The sequence below is a fragment of the Cetorhinus maximus genome, chromosome 11 (genome assembly GCF_964194155.1).
Source record: "Cetorhinus maximus chromosome 11, sCetMax3.hap1.1, whole genome shotgun sequence".
NCBI classification, from domain to species: domain Eukaryota; kingdom Metazoa; phylum Chordata; class Chondrichthyes; order Lamniformes; family Cetorhinidae; genus Cetorhinus; species Cetorhinus maximus.
The window spans coordinates 2,363,871-2,384,751 of record NC_135889.1 but is presented as its reverse complement, the minus strand read 5'-3'; the positions used below and the strand labels follow the sequence as shown (position 1 = coordinate 2,384,751).

Here is a 20,881-nt window from a genome sequence, read left to right as displayed (position 1 = left end):
CTGTCACTCAGCCAATTCCGTATCCATGTTGCTACTGTCCGTTTTATTCCATGTGCTATAACTTTGATCGCAAGTCTGTTGTGCAGCACTTTATCAAACATCTTTTGGAAGTCCACGTCCACCATATCAACTGCATTGCCCTTATCACCCCTCTGTTACCTCATCAAAAATTCCAGCAAGTTAGGCCTCACCTGGAGCACTGTGTCCAGTTCTGGGCGCCATACTTGAGGAGGGATGGGAAGGCATTGGAGAGATTACAGAGGAGATTCACAATAATGATTCCTGAGATGAAGAACTGTAGCTATGAGGATAGATTGGAGAGGTTGGGACTGTTTTCCTTGGAGAAAAGAAGGCTGAGAGGAGACTTGATAGAGGTGTTCAAGATCCTCAGGGGTATGGACAGGATAAATAGTGAGAAACTGTTAACACTCAAGAGAACATCAGCAACTAGAGGGCACAGATTCAAAATGATTGACAAAAGGAGTAAAAGTGATGTGAGGAAAAGTTTTTTCACCCACAGGGTGGCTGGAGCCTGGAATGAACTTCCTGAGAGGGTGGTGGAGGCAGGTTCGATCGAGGTATTCAAGAGAGAATTGGATTGTTACCTGAAAAGAGAGAATGTGCAAGACTAGGGGGATAAGGCAGGGGAGTGGGACTAGGTGGAATGTTCTTTCAGAGAACCAGTGCAGACTCGATGGGCCGAATGGCCTCCTTCTGCTCTGTAAAGATTCTGTGAAATTAGTCAGACATGATTTTTCCTTAAGAAATCCATGCAGGCTTTCCTTAATGAACCTGTATTTGCCAAGGTGACCATTAATTTTTGTTTCTGGAAGGTTCCCCACAACCGGCTGACTGGCCTGGGCTTCTCCAAGCCTCTGACACCACCCCCGAGCCTAAGGAAGACTGGAAGAATGAAGACTTTCATCTGAATAATACCCCACCTAAATAGCTGGCCTTCTATTCCACAACAACCTTGTCAACACGTGCAGATTTGTTAATCATGTATTGATTTTGCACTTTTGTTTTCATGTTAACAGTTCATGAGGATAGAAGGGAAAGAGAATTCTTCTCCCCCTACTTTCTTTGTGAATCATGGATTAATGCAATGCTGCAAAATCGATAAGTTGTTAATTAAATTGTTAGTGCGCAACCCTGCCATAAGTCAATGACTCAGTGTGATGTGGTGCTAATAGCCTGGATATTTATAGTGGAGTTGATGAAGTAATTCATGGTGTGAAATACTTTGAAAGAATCCAGTGTCTCAAGTTGCTGCTAAATGCCATTCTTTTCATCTTTTACTGTTTCTTATTCATTCATGGGATGTGGGCTTCGCTGGCTGGGCCAGCATTAATTGCCCATCCCTAATTGCCCTTGAGAAGGTGGGGGTGAGCTGCCTTCTTGAGCCGCTGCAGTCCATGTGGTGTAGGTACACCCACAGTGCTGTTAGGGAGGGAGTTCCAGGATTTTGACCCAGTGACAGTGAAGGAACAGTGATATATTTCCAAGTCAGGATGGTGAGTGACTTGGAGGGGAACTTCCAGGTGGTGGTGTTCACATGTATCTGCTGCCCTTGTCCTTCTAGGTGGTAGTGGTCGTGGGTTTGGAAGGTGCTGCCTAAGGAGCCTTGGTGAGTCCCTGCAGTGTATCTTGTAGATGGTACACACTGCTGCTACTGTGCATCGGTGGTGTAGGGAGTGAATGTTTGTGGATGTGGTGCCAATCAAGTGGGCTGCTTTGTCCTGGATGGTGTCAAGCTTCTTGAGTGTTGTTGGAGTTGCACTCATCCAGGCAAGTAGAGAGTATTCCATTACACTCCTGACCTGTGGCTTGTAGATGGTGGACAGGCTTTAGGGAGTCAGGAGGTGAGTTGCTTGCCACAGGATTCCCAGCCTCTGACCTGCTCTTGTAGCCACAGTGTTTATATGGCTAGTCCAGTTCAGTTTCTGGTCAACGGTAACCCCCAGGATGTTGATAGTGGGGGATTCAGTGATGGTAATTCTCACCAATGGTCAGATTCTCTCTTATTGGAGATGGTCATTGCCTGGCACTTGTGTGGTGCGAATGTTACTTGCCACTTGCCAGCCCAAGCCTGGATATTGTCCAGGTCTTGCTGCATTTGGACATGGACTGCTTCAGTATCTGAGGAGTCGCAAATGGTGTTGAATATTACGCAAACCTCAATTAACTTTCCATCACTTCTGACCTTATGATGGGAGGAAGGTCATTGATGAAGCAGCTGAAGATGGTTGGGCCGAGGATACTACCCTGAGGAACTCCTGCAGTGATGTCCTGGAGCTGAGATGACTGACCTCCAACAACCACAGCCATCTTCCTTTGTGCTAGGTATGACTCCAACCAGCGGAGAGTTTCCCTCTGATTCCCATTGACCCTAGTTTTGCTAGGGGCTCCTTGATACCACACTCGGTCAAATGCTGCCTTGATGTCAAGGGCAGTCACTCTCACCTCACCCCAGGAGTTCAGCTCTTCTGTCCATGTTTGAACCAAGGCTGTAATGAGGTCAGGAGCTGAGTGGCCCTGGCGGAACCCAAACTGGGCATCAGTGAGCTGGCTATTGCTAAGCAAGTGCCGCTTGATAACACTGCTGATGACCCTTTCCATCACTTTACTGATGATCTAGAGTAGACTGATGGGGTGGTAATTGGCCGGGTTGGATTTGTCCTGCTTTTTGTGTACAGGACATACCTGGGCAATTTTTCACATAGCCGGGTAGATGCCAGTATTGTAGCTGGATCTCAGGATGGCCCAACCATCTTCAGCAGCTTCATCAATGACCTTCCACCCATCATAAGGTCAGAAGTGGGGATGTTCGCTGATGATTGCACAATGTTCAGCACCATTCGCGACTCCTCAGATACTGAAGCAGTCCATGTCCAAATGCAGCAAGACCTGGACAATATCCAGGCTTGGGCTGACAACTGGCAGCCCAGAGCAGTTAGTCTTGAGTAATGGATCTCCCATGGCAGTGCAGCCACTAAGTCAAATGGGAGACCTAATGATAGGAGTGTTATGCCATGTGCAGTGTATCATTCTGTTAGTGAGGTGCATGAATGACCCTTAAAGGCACACACATTATAATGGATCAGTCTCAGACCTTTCAGAGGCATTATTGTTGGGGTAGAGAACTTTGAAAATGTACCAGTTAGTGTGAGGCTTAAGCTTGAAAGCCCGCAATAGTAACCTAGGGCATTTTAATCTTGTTCTAAATCTATCATGTGAAGCAAAATTTGCTGTATGACATCTGCAGTGTGATGTCTACGTGTGCTGATGTGTGTGCTGATGGATCTCATACGGCGCTGCATGTAATGTGAGAAGATGTCGTCGAAATTTGAGAGGAATGTGGCGCGAAATTGTGAAGCAAGTGGATATCAGTAAATGTCTTGTTTACTCGTTCCTCAGAAATTGGAATCAACTAGGAAAGTGTGACAAAGCTTTTGTGCTGCAGACACACTTAAAGATTGCCTCATTACATTCAAGCTTTTTAATATCCTGAACAAACCACCCGTGATTATGGATTGAGTAAAAAATATATGAAATGCTATTTTGTAAGCTCAGAAAAGTTATACTGCGTAATGTTCAATAGTATACAAGGTAGAGTGAATCATTTTAACATCGTAACCCCATGGGTTAAAAAAAGAGTCTCAGAGTTTAATTGTTGCTTGGTTTCGCTATTATGGATTGGAACTGTAGAATCTCAGCTCAGAGACTTGGAAGATTTAGTGTGGGAACTTTGCAAATCGAATGTGTCAGTTTTAGACGATAGGTTAGAGTTATTGAGAAGCATACTGCATTTTAAAATTGTTTTGCTTCCATAGTAAGGTCTGGGGGCTGTATGCTACTATCTATGAGATATGCCTGAAGGTGAATCCTGCATCATTACATATACACCTACGTGACATTTAACTAATGTGTCACTATCACTTCACCCACTCCCAAGTTGAAATATTTAGCAGTACCCTGGTAGCTTGTGTTTTCTATTCATTTTATTTTCATTTCTAACGTTTAATTATTTTGTCGCAAAGGTATCTTTGCTTTAACTAATAGCTCCCTCCCCCCACCCACCTCCTTCAACAAATGCTCTTTTCATTCCCTTTCGGAGGGACTTTACTTATTAAAAGCACCTAACTTTTTTGATACGTTGTGTTTGGAATTAAAAGCAACCTGCATTTGGCAGGGCCAGGATATTCCTGGCTTTTTTAAAAACAGAAAAGGTCAGCTCTCAGGTGAAATTGGAAATTTATCTTTCCCCCTTTTAGTTTGAAATTGCTTGTATGATATTTAAATAGAAAGCAAAGAGAAACCTTTAGAGGGAACAACTGCAAACCAAGCATGTACATAGGAAACATTGCAATGGCAGTCGAAATGTGGGAGGACCTGGGTCACATTTGGAGGGAGGGGAGGTAACCCTGGGCTAGGGCTTCCTTGTGACTCCCTTCCGATTTCCCTCCCCCCACCCCCCCCACCCAACACCACTACCCAGTCGGCATCTTTCCCATCCCTCCTGCTGCTCCTTCTCCACTAGGGAAGTAATCTTGTGGAGTTATTGATCACTTGCTGTGATGGATTGAGATCCTGCAGAATGCCCATCAGCAGAATATTGCCATTATTGATTTTGGATCTGCCTGGAAACCGGTTACCAGTGATGTCCCGCAGGGATCATTGTTATCATCCTTGCTATTTATCATTTTCATTAATGATTAAGACGATTCCAAAATATGAGGGAGTGTTACTACTTTACCAGCAAGTCAACAACACCCTGTGTTTATATAACACCTCCAGTGTAATAAAATGTCCCAAGGCAATTATCAAATAAAAATTGACACCAAGCAACGTAAGGTGATGTCGGCCAAGATGACCAAAAGCTTGGTCAATGGTAGGTTTTGAGGAGTGTCTTCAAGGAGGAAAGCAAGGTAGAGAGGTGGAGATGTATAGGGAGGGAATGCCAGAGCTTGGGGGTCTCCGTAGCTGAAGGCACAGCCACCAATGGTGGAGCAATTATAATTGGGGATGTGCAAGAGACCAGAATTGGAGGGTCATGGGTATGGAGGAGAAGTGGGTGGGGGGAACGAGGCCATGGAGGGATTTGAAAACAAGGAAGAGAATTTTAAAATTGAGGCGTCGCTTAACCAGGAGCCAGTGTAGGTTAGTGAGCACAGGGGTGATGGGTGAAGGGGACTTGTTGCCAATTAGGACAAGGGTAGCAGAGTTTTAGATAACCTCAAGTTTAAGGAGGGTAGAATGCACAAGCTAATATTGATGTGCTGGAAGTATGGGACGTATTTTGCAAATAACGTTTCACTTGGAGAAGTGTTATAAATAGGAGAAGATCAAATGCTGCATATAGTTAACACCCTTCATTGACCATAATTTAAACTGAAGGTGAAATGAGGAGATCTACATGCCTCGTTCTCTAAAGGATCACTGCTCCCATGAAGCTAAAGCAAGCATGGTTCACTGTAAAACAAAGTCCCATGGTTAGGCAACAGTTCAAATTCTGTGTCCATTTTTAATCTCCTCCCACAGTATCAGTCAAGATCTTTGTGATCTAGCTTCAATTAGCTAAAAGCATAGCAGAGGAACTTTCCAGAATTTTCCCTAATTGTGCTGGGTTTTTAATCTGTGTTGTTTTGCCTCTCCCGGGAGATTCCAGGCCCCTGGATAAGTGGAAAGTGTCTGTATTCTGATGCTCTAGGCTTCATTCATTATATGAGGAAGGTTAGATGGATATGTGGATCTTTACTTATCCTCCGTTTTCATATTTTTTTGTATCTTCTACTCACTGCATGTATTGACACGATAAAGAGAGAGCTTGACATGTCCTTGAGTGTAGCCAGCGTGTCTACGTGTACAAGATAGACCAGTCACCGGGGGTTGTGTCACTCTGTCACTGAGGACTACTTGCTTGGTCGCTTTTCAGGACCAGGAATTTTTTCCAAAGTTAGACTAAGGTTTCCTCTCTGCAACTTTTGACCTCCCCCAGGAGATTGTACGGCTGCATGTTGGACAAGGGTTTGGGTGATGGGGGTGTTGTGGGGGGGCAGTAATGAAATGCAGAAGTTACTAGATTGGATTGACTTGCTGGTCCAGTTGTTCTTTCCTGTCCCATTTCATATTTTACATGGGGTGGAAGTAGGGCTAATGAGTCTTTAGTTTCCTGCATATTTTGTCATCCTTATGAATTGGGTACCATGTGGCGGACAGCAAAAGAGATATAAAGACTACTTAAAAGTGACTTTGAAACAATACCAAGTATTCCTGGGAACAAGCTGCTCAATATAAGACAGCAAGATGAAAATCCATCCATGAAAGCACCTCCCACCCTGAGACCCATTGCATTGCTGATGCTGAGTGTAAATAGCAGCTGAGGAACTTTCCTTGAAACATCAAGATCCCCCCAACTTGCTGTATCCTGGATCCACTGTTCCATCTGCAGACCCTCATCCCTCGTGGAAATCACTCTCACCTCCAATTCGGAAGGCTGTGGGTACAAGTCCCACTCCAGAGACCTGAGCACAAAAACCTCAGCTAACATTTGTAGTGCACTATCGAGAAAGCGTTGCACTGGCGGAGATGCCATCTTTCTGACCAGATTCCCCGCAGGTGAATGTTAAAGGTTCCACAGTATTATTTGGAAGAAGAGCAGGGGACTTCTCCCCAGGTCACTAGACTCCCTGGTCTTTTATCACATTGCTACGTGGGAGTTTGCTGTGTGCAAATTGTCTGTTGTGTTTCCTGCATTACAAAAGTGGCTACACTTTAAAATAGTATTTCATTGGCTCCAAAGTGTTTTGGGACACCTTGAGGTTGTGCAAGGCGCTGTATAAATGCAAGTCTTATTTCATTGCCAAAAATGAGTTGATATTTTGAAGGGCACAAGAACTCTAGGTCTATACTTGCTGTAAGAAAATGGTGGTTCGCATTATTTTGGCACTCTGAGGAGGCCATTGTCTTTCATGTTCACAGCCTAGCGTTGCTGAAGGAACTAATTACATCTCAACTGTTGCTCACTGAGGTGGTTCAAGCAATTGTATCTTTCGAGAGGTTGTCCTTGAGTGCCAATTAGAGCAACGCTGCTTTGTCTCACTGCGTGTGTTAGCACCTCAGGGGCTTGGTGAGAAAATAGGGAAAAGATTTAATCACCTTCCCTTCATTTAGTTTTGTTCCATTAAATGGGAATTTTAGGTCAAAAGTATTTATTGCTTTTGGATTTCTATATTTTACCATTCTACAAGAATTAAGCACACGCACCACGACGGCAGTCTGCCAGCAATAAATAAAGACTTATTTTGTACCTTGCTACAGCCTTTCAGTGTTTTAAATCTTTGACTTACTGTGCGAGCTCCTGCACGCAGCCTGCACGCAGCCTGCTATGTGTGCTTGAGTGCAGCATGAATATTTAATAAATGAAGACCCAGAAATTCTGGCAAGACTGTTTGTACGTTGTGTGTTGGTGAGATGTGCTGCAGCACAGCACTCCCACCGTTAACTCTCTGAATCAGGGTTCTTACCACAGTTGCGTTTTAAATTGCAAAATAATTGCCGCACCCCTACTAAACAAACTATTGGTCCAGAAAGACTAATATGCCATGTCAACAATTGCTTCAACACCTGCAACTTTTGCAGGGAACTTCACTTATTCTGTGGATTTGAACTCCCTGGTGTGTGTGTGTGTGTGTCTGTGTGTCTGTGTGTGTGTGTGTGTGTGTGTGTGTCTGTCTGTGTGTGTCTGTCTGTGTGTGTCTGTCTGTGTGTGTCTGTCTGTGTGTGTCTGTCTGTGTGTGTCTGTCTGTGTGTGTCTGTCTGTGTGTGTGTCTGTGTCTGTCTGTGTCTGTCTGTCTGTGTGTGTGTGTCTGTGTCTGTCTGTGTGTGTCTGTCTGTGTGTGTCTGTGTGTGTGTCTGTCTCTGTGTCTGTCTCTGTGTCTGTGTGTGTGTCTGTGTGTGTGTGTCTGTGTGTGTGTGTCTGTGTCTGTGTGTCTGTGTCTGTGTGTCTGTGTCTGTGTGTGTGTGTGTGTGGGGGGGGGCTACAAGTCTACATTCGAGGGCTAAAGCTGCAGAGGATGGAACTGAACTCTGAGCCAATTGGCACTAGCTGCTTTCAGTTAGCATATTTCAGCTTTGGGGAAGGAATGTAAAATGCGCAATTTTAATTTTTAACTCTACAGAGAAGTTAATTGCTGCAGTAACCATTTGTGCAAGTGAATCCTTATTTCCAGCAGCTTCCTCTTTGAACAGAAACAAGAATTCGGGACAAAGTTAATAGTCACATGGACAAATGTGGGTAGATAAAGGAAAGCCAGCATGGATTTCTTAACAAAAAATCCGGTTTAGTTAACTTGCTGCAGTTTCTTGAAGAGGTAACAGAGAGGAGGTGTCAGTGGAAAAGCAGCAGGGGGAGTGGCGGACGGTGAAGAACAAGAAAAGTAAGAGGGAGCGAAGAAGAAGCAAAGGCGTTTCCCAGAGAAGCGGCAAGAGGCGTCTCCCATCCGACACGGATGACAAGGGCAGCAGCTCTTCGGATGAGGAAGTGCCAGAGCGGCACCGACAGAAGAGGCGGCAAAGCTCCAGGGCGTTGGAGGACGAGACACCCGAGCTCCAGAAAATTGGAGACAACAAGGAGACCAACGCACCCCAACTTTGCCTGCAACCTGAGGAGGCCAGTGCACCACAGCCCCTGGAATCTGGGAGCAGTGAGGCAATCATCGCACCCCAGCTCCAGGAAGCCGGGAACAGCAACACCCCAGAGGGGGTGAGTTTTGGAGAAGCTTCTCCAGCAAAGGTCATCTCAAAATCCGCTCACTACGTGAACCTCCAGATGCCACTGGAGCAGAACACGGCCAAGGAGATCTACCTCAGCCCATCCAAAGTGAAGGAATTTGAGCTCACTACGGGTATGAAGGAGCAGACTAAAGGTCTGGGACTCTCAGAGACAGTGGGTTTGGTAGGAGAATAAATGCTTTAATATGGGTTTAAAGATTGTATCCATAAATGTGCGTAGCATTAAATCTACTACGCGATGTGTTGCGACCTTGGACTACCTAGCCAAGGTCAAAGCTGACCTGTTGTTTCTGCAGGAGTGTGCGATACCGCACCTCAGCTCCTACAGGCAATGGTCACGATGGTGGTCCCACGGGCCATCGATCTGGTCGGGCGGAAACGACTCTCGTTCCTCCGGCCTGGGTATTCTGCTGCGGGGAGGCAACTTCACCGTCTCCGAGGTCAAGGAGGTGGTGGGCGGGCGACTCCTGGTAGCAGACGTAATGTACAAGAACGCTCCACTCCGGTTAATTAACGTGTACGGCCCGGCACAAAGGGCTGAGCGGCTGGAGGTTTTTCAGCAGCTCCCACTGCTGCTGGCGACCTCCAGGCCGGTCATTCTGGGCGGGGACTTCAACTGCATCATCGATGCGGCTGGACGATCCGGCAGGGCCGGAAGCAGATTGGACGCTACGTCCAGATCCCTGATGGAAACAGTTAAGGATGCCAAGCTGCACGACGTCTTCAGCAACCCTGCAGACGGAGCGCAGCGTAGATACACCTGGTCGCGGCCAGACGGGTCCATTCGTTCCAGGATAGACTTCCTGTTTGTGTCCCGTGCATTCACAGTCAGATCCACCGAGGTCAAGCCGGTGTTCTTCTCTGACCACTGCCTCCTACTGGCGGACTGCCACTTGGAGGAAGACCTGAGGGTGGGCAGGGGGGCATGGAAGCTAAATGTGCAACTGCTGACCCCAGAGAACATTGAGGAGCTCAAGAGGGATTACAAAGGTTGGAGAACCGTGAAACCCCTCTTTGAGTCCCTGACACACTGGTGGGAAGTGATCAAGGGAAGCATCAAGAGGTTTTTCATCCTCAAAGGCACCCAGAAAGCTAGAAAGGAACAGAGGGAAATGTCCCGACTCCAGGAAAAGATGCAGAATCTGCTCCGGCTGCAGTCGATGGGGGTGGATGTCAAGGAGGAGCTCCAAGAGGTGAAGGGCCAGCAAGCCTCGCACTTTGCCTCGGAGGCCTCCAAGATCATCTTCCGTTCCAGAGTCCGCTCCGTGGAGCAGGATGAGACGTGCTCACGTTTCTTCTTCCAAAAGGTACACAGAGAGCGCTCTGTGATCAGCAGCCTGAAGGAAGAAGACGGCTCAGTAAAGTCATCACGGTCCGACATTCTGAGGATCAGCAAATCCTTTTATGCCGGACTGTATGACGTGAAGCCCACGGACAGCACGGCCTCCCAGTCCTTCCTGTCCTCTATCACGGAGGTCCTAGACCACAGTACGCGGGAGAGCCTAGACAAACCGCTAACTCCTGACGAACTGACTAAGGCCCTCGAGTCCTTCGAGAAGAGTAAAACCCCCGGAAGCGACGGCCTGCCGGCGGAGTTGTATTCGGCTCTGTGGGACTTGATCGGCCCAGACCTGCTAGAAGTGTACGAGAGTATGCTCCTGGCCGGCAGCATGTCAGAATCCATGAGGAAAGGCATCATCACCCTCATCTACAAGCACAAGGGGGAAAGGGAGGAAATTAGAAATTGGCGACCCATTTCACTGTTGAATGTGGACTATAAGATTCTGTCCAAGGTCATCGCCAACCGGGTCAAATCCGCTCTGGAATTGGTGATTCACCCTGACCAGACCTGCTCTGTGCCAGGCAGGAAGATCTCTGACAGCCTGGCGCTGCTCAGGGATACGATTGCCTATGTACAGGACAGGGGTGTGGATACCTGCCTCATCAGCTTGGATCAGGAGAAGGCCTTTGACAGAATATCGCACACCTACATGGGGGATGTGCTCTCCAAAATGGGGTTTGGGGAGGGAATTCGAAATTGGATCCAACTGCTCTACACTAACATCAGTAGCGCAGTCTCAATCAATGGGTGGGAAACAGATAGCTTTCCGATTAAATCTGGAGTCAGGCAGGGCTGCCCTCTCTCGCCTGTCCTTTTTGTGTGCTGCATAGAACCCTTTGCCGAGTCCATCAGGAAGGATCCGGGCATAAGAGGAGTGACGATCCCAGGCAGTGGAGGCACTCAGGTAAAAGCCTCCCTGTACATGGACGACGTCGCCGTCTTCTGCTCGGATCCGCTGTCGGTGCGCAGACTGATGCACGTCTGCGACCAGTTCGAACTGGCCTCGGGAGCCAAGGTAAATCGTGGGAAGAGCGAGGCCATGTTCTTTGGGAAGTGGGCTGACCGATCCTTTGTCCCCTTCACTGTCAGGGCTGACGGCCTGAAGGTGCTGGGGATATGGTTCGGAGGGACCGGGGCATGCGTTAGAAACTGGAAGGAGCGAGTGGCTATGGTGAAAAGGAAACTGGGCATGTGGGAGCGACGCTCCCTCTCCATTGCGGGTAAGAACCTGGTCATCAGGTGTGAGGTACTCTCGCTGTTGCTGTACGTGGCGCAGGTCTGGCCCATTCCACACTCCTGCGCGATGGCGATCACTCGAGCCATCTTCCGCTTTATCTGGAGGTCGAAAATGGATCGTGTCTGCAGGGACGCGATGTACAAGCCTCTAGATAAAGGGGGAAAAAACGTGCCCAACATCGCCCTCATACTGATGGCCACCTTTGTGTGCGGCTGCATCAAGCGGTGCGTAGACCCTCAGTACGCAAACACCAAGTGTCACTACGTGCTGAGGTTCTACCTGTCCCCGGTGTTGCGAAGGATGGGTCTGGCCACGCTGCCGCGGAACGCTCCAAGTAGTTGGACCGTGCCGTACCACCTGTCCCTGGTGGAAAAATTTATGCAGAAAAACACCTTTGACCACAAGTCCATCAGGCAGTGGTCAGCACGTAACGTCCTAGAGGCCCTGAGGGATAAGGAGAGGGTGGACCCTGTGGGATGGTTCCCCGAGCAGACTGTCAAAGTCATTTGGCAGAATGCCTCATCGCCAGAACTTTCCAACAAGCACCAAGACGTAGCTTGGCTGGTGGTGAGAAAGGCCCTCCCCGTCAGATCCTTCCTACACGCCAGGAGTCTCACCCCCTCTGCACGATGCCCTCGAGGTGGCTGTGGTGGGGAAGAGACCGTTGTTCACCTCCTGGTGGATTGTGCCTTTGCAAAGAAAGTCTGGAGAGAGATGCAGTGGTTGCTGTCGAGGTTCATCCCGAGCAGTTCTGTGACACAGGACTCTGTGCTCTACGGGCTGTTCCCAGGGACACACACCGAGACAAACATCAACTGCAGCTGGAGGATCATCAACTCGGTGAAAGACGCGCTTTGGTCTGCCCGAAACTTGTTGGTCTTCCAGCACAAAGATTTGTCCCCGACCGATTGTTGCGGACTGGCACAATCCAAAGTCCAGGACTACGTGCTGAGGGACGCACTAAAGCTTGGGGCAGCTGCCGCAAAGGCGCAATGGGGAAGGGTCGCTGTCTAAGACCTTTCTACCACAGCGCACCGAGAGACTGGGAACTGTTTAGAGCCCCTCGGGCTGTACAGATCAAAATGAAAGGCTGTAAATGACTGTAATATTGTTTGTACTGATGCACCTGGTGATGCATTTTGTGGGGGTTTGGCCTGGATTGTACCCTTGTAATGTTGTTTTTGAAATGGTTTTGAATGTGATTGAAGATTTTTATGAATAAAGTATATTTTTACAATAAAAAAAAAAAAAAAAAAACAGAGAGGAGGTGTCAGCTGTGGCTCAGTTCATAGCACCCTCGCCTCTGAATCAGAGGGTTGTGGGTTCACGTCCCACTCCCGGAAACCAAGAACTGTGATCGTACTCGAAAGAGTTGCAATCTGTGACTGTTGATAAAAAAAAAACAGAGAGGATCAATGAGACAATGGGCACAATTTTGCCCTTGGCGGGCGGGCCCCACCAGCTCGGCGGTGGGCAGGCAGCCGAATTCTGCCACCATTTTGAGTGGGCCGGCCAATTAAGGCCTGTCCAGCGGCCTGCCCGACTGGAAGCGCTGTGCGCCCCCTCTGCGGGATTGGGGGGGGGAGGGATTACCCATCTGTCACAGTGCACGCGAAAGAGTGCACTGCTCCCTGAGGCTAAGTGCTGTCTCAGGGAGATCAGTGAAAGTGTTACAAAGTTAAAAAAAATAAAAAAAATTATTAACATGTCCCCCTCATGTGACAATGTCACACGAGATGGGACATGTTAATAAATATCACATAAAATTTATTAAAGTTTTTAAAAATGGACATGAAGCCTCATCCCGCTGCTGGATGAGGTTTCATGTTTTCTCTATTCCCCGCCGGGGCTCCTGGCCGACCCGCCAACCTTAAGGTTGGACGGGCAGGTCCATTAATTGTTTTAATGATCCTGTCAATGGCCTTAATTGGCCATTGACAGGTCGGCGGGCAGACAGCTGATCGTGCTGTCCGCCCTCCTTCCTAAATATTTAAAGGGACCGGGATGACACTGGGGGTACCTCCCAACGTCATCCCACATCATTTTCCCGTCGGCGAGCGGGCCCCGCCCCCAAATCGCCGAGGGGAAAATTCAGGCCAATGCTGTTGATGTGATGTACATTGGACTTCCAAAAGGCATTTGATGCAGTGCTGCATAACAGACTTGTGAGCCAAGTTATAGCTCATGTAACAAGAGGGACAAGTAGCAACGTGGATACTTGATATGAGTACATATTTCCAAGAACGAAAACATTTTTAAATTGGAAGGGCTTTGAATTATTTGGACACTTTCCTGGGTTGGGAACTGACCTGGTTTTTTTTTAAAAAGGTTATAAGTTCAATTTAGACTGAGAGAAAATTGCCATTTCCAGGAAGTCACATGATTTCAGCTAAATGACCAGCAAGGCACCTGAGGAGATAAGAATTATTTGTTTACTTGAATTTTAATTCCTGGAGAGAAAAAAAAAACTGCTTTCTGAGGCTGCCCTGGTAATTTTCTGGAAACCACACGAATGAAATGAGTTTCTGTTTTGATCTCGTGTTTCGGACTTATTTTTTGGAATAAACTGAAAAGGATAAGGTTGCCCAACTCGCTCCCTCCCGGCCTCGACTGAAATTCAGTATAGTCATCAGTCCAACTAGAAATCCTCTCAGTATAACTCATCTGTGTTTGGAAACCTGAGAAGCTGAGTTGAGAGAGGGACCTCGAGGACTTTAATTATGCTCTGTTCTCCTCCACACCGAAGCTCCTTTGGAAAGAACTTCCGGACAACTACTATGACTAGCGTCTTCGCACACAGGGAAAGCAGACTGACAGTGTCAAAACCCTTCAAACTTTATCCTCTTTCATGGAGTTTTCCCATTGGCCAGAAGGTGTTGTTTTTAATTAAACGTCAACCTCTGCAGAGACCCTATTTGTTTTGTCCTTTACGTGTACGTGTGTTGGGATTGAAGGGGTATATAGGCATACTTAAGGTTTGCAAACTGTATGCTAAGCAGTTTTCACAACTTGCTTTTAAAAATTAGTTTTGTTTCATAATAAATCAATCGTTCTGAGTTTATTGAAAGAAACCTAGTTAAAGTCTCTATTCTGGTTCTGGTAATAGCGCAAGTAAACAATTGTCCACTTGGTCAGTGAATTAAACACTTGGACTTATGTTGTGATCTGTGGAGGAGTGGGGCTAGAGAAACTGTGCACTCCTCCCATCCCGGTCATAACAATTCGGAATTGTCTGAGTGACAGGAAATAGAGAGTCGTGGTTAATGGATGTTTTTCAAGCTAGGGGAAGGTTTGTAGTGGATTTCCCCAGGGGACAGTGTTGGGACCCTTGTTCTTCTTGATCTATATTAAAGACCTAGACCTCGGTGTACAGGGCACAATTTCAAAGTTTGCAGATGATACAAAACTTGGAAACATTGTAAACTGTGAGGAGGATGGTGTAGAATTTCAAAAGGACATAGACAATTTGGTGGAATGGCCCGGCGGGTGGTGGATGAAATTCAATGCAGAGAATTGTGAAATGATTAATTTTGATAGAAAGAACATGGAGAGGCAGTATAAAATAGTGGGTACAACTCTAAATGGGGTGCAGGAGCAGAGGGACCTGGGCGTGTATGTGCATAAGTCATTGAAGGTGCCAAGACAGGTTGAGAGAGTTATTAATAAAGCATACAGTATCCTGGGCTTTATTAATAGGGGCATAGAGTACAAGAGCAAGGAGGTTATGTTGAACTTGTATCAAACACCGGTTTGACCTCAACTGGAGTATTACATCCAGTTCCGAGTGCCATATTTTAGGAAGGTTGTGAAGGAATTGGAGAGTGTGCAGAAAAGATTCACGAGAATGGTTCCTGGGACGAGGAACTTCAGTTATGGGGATAGATTTGGAGAAGTTGGAACTATTTCCTTTGAGAAAAGAAGGCTGAAAGGATATTTGGTAGAGGCGTTCAAAATCATGAGGGGCAGAATCTTCCGGTTGGCGAGCAGGGGCAGGCCCCACTCGCCGACGTGTAAAATGACGCGCGGTGACACTGGGTGTGCGCCCCGATGTCACTGCGGGTCATTCCGATCTTCCATTCGGTGGGCCTGCACCAGAGTTGGCTGTGTACCCACCAAACTGTAAAAGGCCTATTAAGGCCATTAATCAAACATTTAACCCTATTGAGAATGCTGCCCATCCAACCTTAAGGTTGCGGCAGACGAAGAGCCCAGGCGGCCTTCGCATTTATCATCAAACCTCATCCACAGGCGGGGTGAGGTTTCATGAAGGATTTATGACATTAATAAATATTTTTGGAACATTTGAAAAACATGGCCCAGGTCATGTGATGCTGTCACATGAGGGGACATGAGTAAATGATTTTTTTTTAGCTTCTTTATTTAAAATTCACGCTATGAAATTAATCTCCCCTGAGGCAGCTCCGTGCACAGGCAGCACTGAGCGCTTCCGGGTGTGCGTCGCGCTGGGTGGGCCTTCACTGACCCGCTCGCGCAAAATGGCGGCGCGCAGCCAATCACGGGCAGCGATCGGCTCCGCACCCGCTCTAGTCCCGACCGGCCCACCCAACGGGGAGAAAGTTCTCCCTGAGGCGTCTGACAGAGTAGATAGGGAGAAACTCATGAAAGGATTGAGAACGAGGTTTAAAGTAATTAGCAAAAGAAGCAAAAGCGATACGAGGAAAATATTTTTCACGCAGCGAGTGATCTGGAATGTACTGCGTGATTATCCTTAGTCATATCGATTTTCTAGAAGTGAACCCACTCATCTCACCTTGGGTCTGGCTTCACTGACCTCTCTTCATAGTAATCACTTCTATTCTACTTTGGTAATTTGATATTCCATGACAAAATAGGTACTGTGGTGGAGGCCGGTTCAATTGAAGCATTGGAAAGGAAAATTAGACTGTTATCCAAAAAGGAGCAATGGTGCAGGTTTACAGGGAGAGGGCAGCAGAATGGAACTGGGAGAACCACTGCAGACACGATGGGCCAAATGGCCTCATTCTGCTCTTTTAACAATTCTGTCATTCATAAACGTTTGAAGGGTCCATGAGTTGCAGCTGTTGGAGACCCATCAATACAAATCTGTAAAAACTCCTGGCTGTGATCTGCTCTCCTCCCCTAAAAGCCCATCAATTTATTTCTGGAATTCACATGATATGATTTAACATTTCTAACAGATTCTGCATAAACATTTTTTTTTTAAAAGCAGCCCATTTCACAATTATTAGTCAGTAGAGATGTACAGGAGTGGAGGCGTGCTGAATTGTGTGAGTCCAGTACTTACACATGATAAATGGTAATGAAGAGCATTAGACGTGGGCAGGAGTACCTATTTTGTCATGGAATATCAAATTACCAAAGTAGAATAGAAGTGATTACTATGAAAAGAGGTCAGTGAAGCCAGACCCAAGGTGAGATGAGTGGGTTCACTTCTAGAAAATCGATATGACTAAGGATAATACTGGGTACTTAAAGTACGGAGCTGTCCTCTTCTGCTTGGGACCTGAAGCGGCCCCTGAGATTTTCGCTGTTCTTTAGACAATAGGTTAAATTTTAAGAAGCATTGTGATAAAAGTGGAAGATGAGTACTTTAAATTTAAATTTTTTTTGTTGAATGGTTTGCCGATAACCTTCCGATGTGTTCTGAACTGTCATAATAATGGATTGTATCTGTCATCCAGCTTGTAAGTGGGTTATAAATTGTGTGTTTCCTGTTGCAAGGGGACCTATATTGCTCATTCTACTGTTTGCTGCTTTAACACTCAACGCTATCAAAACTTTGGTTTCACTTTGTAGCCTGCTCTTGCTCCTTAAAATATTAGGTTATAGAAATAACGCACACCTGTGGACAAGTCTCTGAAAATCATTGAGGATGCGATTTTGAAAACGTGAAGATATTTGTTGCAGAACCAGTAACATACAGATGTCATCTTCCTCATTTCGAAGTTCCAGTCACAAGCCGCTGTGCCATTTCATTATTAACGCATTCGATCCCTGTTGCCTGGTTTCACCTTTCATAGCACTAAATAAACATTTCTTTTCTTAAAGTCCTTCTGTCCTTGATCATTAGAGAACTTTGAGCGGAGGTTGATAGTGACGCAGCATGTTGACTTGTCAGCATGAGGCACAACTGAGTGGCTGGATCGTTCTCACTGACCAGTCACTTTTCAATGTCAGTCAGGCCGTTTTAAGAGATTCCTCCCACAGGATAGGAGAGGAAATTATCGGTGAGTCACACCTTTCATAGGCTTGCGAGCGGATCGCATCTCCATGTTCTTGTCGCAAGGTATTGACTGGATAAACGAAAGGCCCCTTCACACTGATGAACCCTGTTAGAAATGGACGATCGCTTTCCATGTTGAATTACATTCCTCTGCCTGCTATTTTCATAGACATAGCTAGCCTATATTAAATAGGTTAATACCACCACGGAAGCCGTAAGGGAAGAATATCATATGAATTTGATTGCGCTCATCCACTTGTATCGCTAACAGAAATTGTTAGGTTTTAGTGTCATAAAATTCAAAAAGTAGAGTAAAAGGATAGATTTTCACAGCCTTTGCTTATGGTTTTCTGATTCACACTCACAGCAGACCAGGGTGTTTCACCGTGGGCAAAGGACTTGTAAAATTGCCCCATTATAGCGTTCAATCCATGGTGTAAATGCAATCGGGGAGATTCTCAGATTTGTCACTCGTGACTTGCCAGTTCAGGCTTGTTTATGAAGCCATCTTGAATAACTGCTGCCCATATCCTATTCTCTTTCCTTCTGTCTTTAACTGTGTGATTTTATTTTCTATGAGAACAAAAGTAAACTTTAATGATCGTCTTCTAGCACACATAGCAGTGCCTACTGACACATACAGAGGTGCCAGAGATTGGAATTTAGATGGAGTGAACAACTTTATTATCAGGATTTGACCAAGGGTTTTCCAGCTGTCAGAACCCACTTTACAGTGGTTATCGGTTATGGTGTCTGAATGTACAATTTATATTTTCAGTTATGAGAGGGAAGGGCCAATAATATAGAAACAGTTCGGAGCCCCAGCCCAAAGCCCCTGAACTCCAGCCCCAGCCCGGCCCCAACTTGAGTGCCAGCTGTGGGGTCAAGTCAAGATTACCCGCTGTTATGATTTTCGGGTACTCTGGCACATGGTGCAGGATGCGCATGGGGAGGAGGTGGAGTGGGAGTAGCAGACGCCAGTAACCAGGTGAGAGAGAGAAGTGGTATTTTTCTCGAGCACGGGATGAGGGAGGGAGGACAGGAGGACAATGTGAAGTTTTTGGTCTGTCAAGGCAGAAGTGGGGCTGGGGGGGTGCAGGGGGTGGGGAGCGCGAGGGGAGTGACAGGATGCAGTCTGGGAGCCTGTAAAGAAATTTCAATGCGCTCAGGCAAAAAATAAAAATCCTTTCCTGAACCTCTCCTTCAGCCTCGCTGACACACATTAACTGAAGAGTGACTCAGGTGCGTCAGTCTCTTTGTGTGGAGTTGTACTGATTTAAACGCATTTTACAACAGCTTTGTACCAAGGCTTTTGCTGCCCCAGGTACTGAGCAGGGAAATTGGGCCACAGCAAAGAATAGTTTTTCACACAATGCTGATGTTGAGTGTGCAAGTTTGCATTATGGTAAGGACGGCTTCTTACACTCGAATATAACAATTGCGCACTCAGAGCCCCTTGTTGCAGCACAGAAGCTGCAATCCATTGTTTCCTGTGTTAGGAAGCCTGACGCAGGTTCATATTTAGAATGAAATAACCAGTGCCATTAAACGTAAACCTGCATTGTATGTCGGTACTATCCAGTCTCTCAAAACATCACATACAGCAATTGCGGGTGTTGTTATGTAAGCAAAAGAAAGCAGGCATTTTACAGCAACACTTCACAAACAGCATCGAGACAAGTGAACAGCTTTCAGACGAGGAACATTAATCAGGTCCCCAGAAAAATTACCTGCTCTTCCTGGAATGGTATCACTGGATCTTTAATGTTTAGTTAAACAACCAGAACAGCTTTAGTGTGATGTCACACCAAAGGTTGTTGTCTCTAACCATGGAGCACTCGCTCAACATTGCACTTGAGTGTGAACTGAGATGAAATGCTTGGGTGAAGACAGTAACCAGGTCGTTGTGGCACTGAACTAGCAACCCAGACAGAAGGTGTTCAAATTTCACCGTGGCAAATTGTGAAATGAATAAATCAGGTCACGTAAGGGAAAATGAATGAGAAAGTTGCTGGTTCTGTTGTAAAACCCAACGAGTTCAATTATTGCCCTACAGGGAAGGGAGACTGACACCTCCAACCAGCCTGGCTCACATGTCACTTTAGTCACGCACGATGTGATTGACTCAATTATTGAGCAATCAGAGACGGACAGGAAAATTCTGTTTCACCCACATCTCAAGAATAAATAAACCCTCCTGTTCCTCGACTTCAAAAATTTTAAATGAACTTTGCTGTGTTTACTTGATGAGGACAGTACCGGGTGTGAACCTTGTGGCACAGTTAAAGAGAAACAGCACTGAGGTCTGATTGGTGACCTGAATCTCAAATGGAGCCCTCGGTTACTTCACCCACTACCCAGGTTGTGGCTGTTAAAATACGAGGACCTCAGGCACAGTATGGATTTGGTGAACAATATTTTAATCCATGCACATGCCATTTTTGTTGGACGTAGGGGTTTCATGTTTGTTGGCCTTGTAATCCCTGAGTTGGCCATCAGTCAACCATGAGAAGCTTTGTTAATCTGTGCTCCTTTCACTTCCAGCTGCGGCCATATCTACCACTCCCAGTGTCTGCAGAGCAAAGACTGTGGGGTTCAGACTGAAGGACAGACACGGTGGACCTGCTACAAGTGCAACTCTAGTAATAAAGGGGGGAGACACAGAGATTTGGGATCAGAAGTCAACAAGAGCAGAAACACTTCTCTGGCACAGGTAAGGTCCTACAGAGCAACATTGTCCCTTACTAACTCTGCCAGCAGCTATGCCCCTTGTGATACACTGTTCCTTACTTTATCAGTCATTAAAATCAGTTTCTGGAATGTATTTTACTGTTTTCATCATCATTAGCTGAGCCAAACTGAAGATGCATATTCTGTTCTTACCAATGTTTCAGTCAAATGGAAAGGGAGGGATCTTGAATGCTCAGGTAATATGTCCGTTTGAACCTATGAATAAAGCTTGGAGATATTAGCTCTAACACCATTTTTCATGTTCTGAGTAATTAATTTATATATCTTCTATCACTCAAACACATTTGCTAAAAAAAAATTGAATTGTGGAATGTGCCCAAGTGTATGATAATAGAAGGAAAAACAGAAAATGTTGGAAAAACTCAGCTGGTCTGACAGCCTCTGTGGTGAGAGAAACAGAGTTAACGTTTCGAGTTTGTATGACTCTTCTTCGGAGCTAGATGAAGACAGATCTCGCTGTCAAACTAGGGTTGTGTTGGAGATGGTATTTTGATTTATTTAACCTAGAACAAGGTTCTGGTCATTCACTGCT

General features: G+C 46.2%; 1 protein-coding gene across 2 annotated transcripts in view; it reads left to right on the top strand.

The window, feature by feature from the left end:
* The window catches only part of vps8 (VPS8 subunit of CORVET complex), a 570,202-nt gene that overhangs the window by 394,779 nt on the left and 154,542 nt on the right, over positions 1-20,881 (top strand). For both annotated transcript variants that reach the window (XM_078551411.1, XM_078551410.1), the window contains exon 43: positions 20,143-20,311. In XM_078551411.1, coding sequence (XP_078407537.1) covers positions 20,143-20,311 — 169 coding nt within the window. The remainder of the gene's footprint in view (positions 1-20,142; positions 20,312-20,881) is intronic.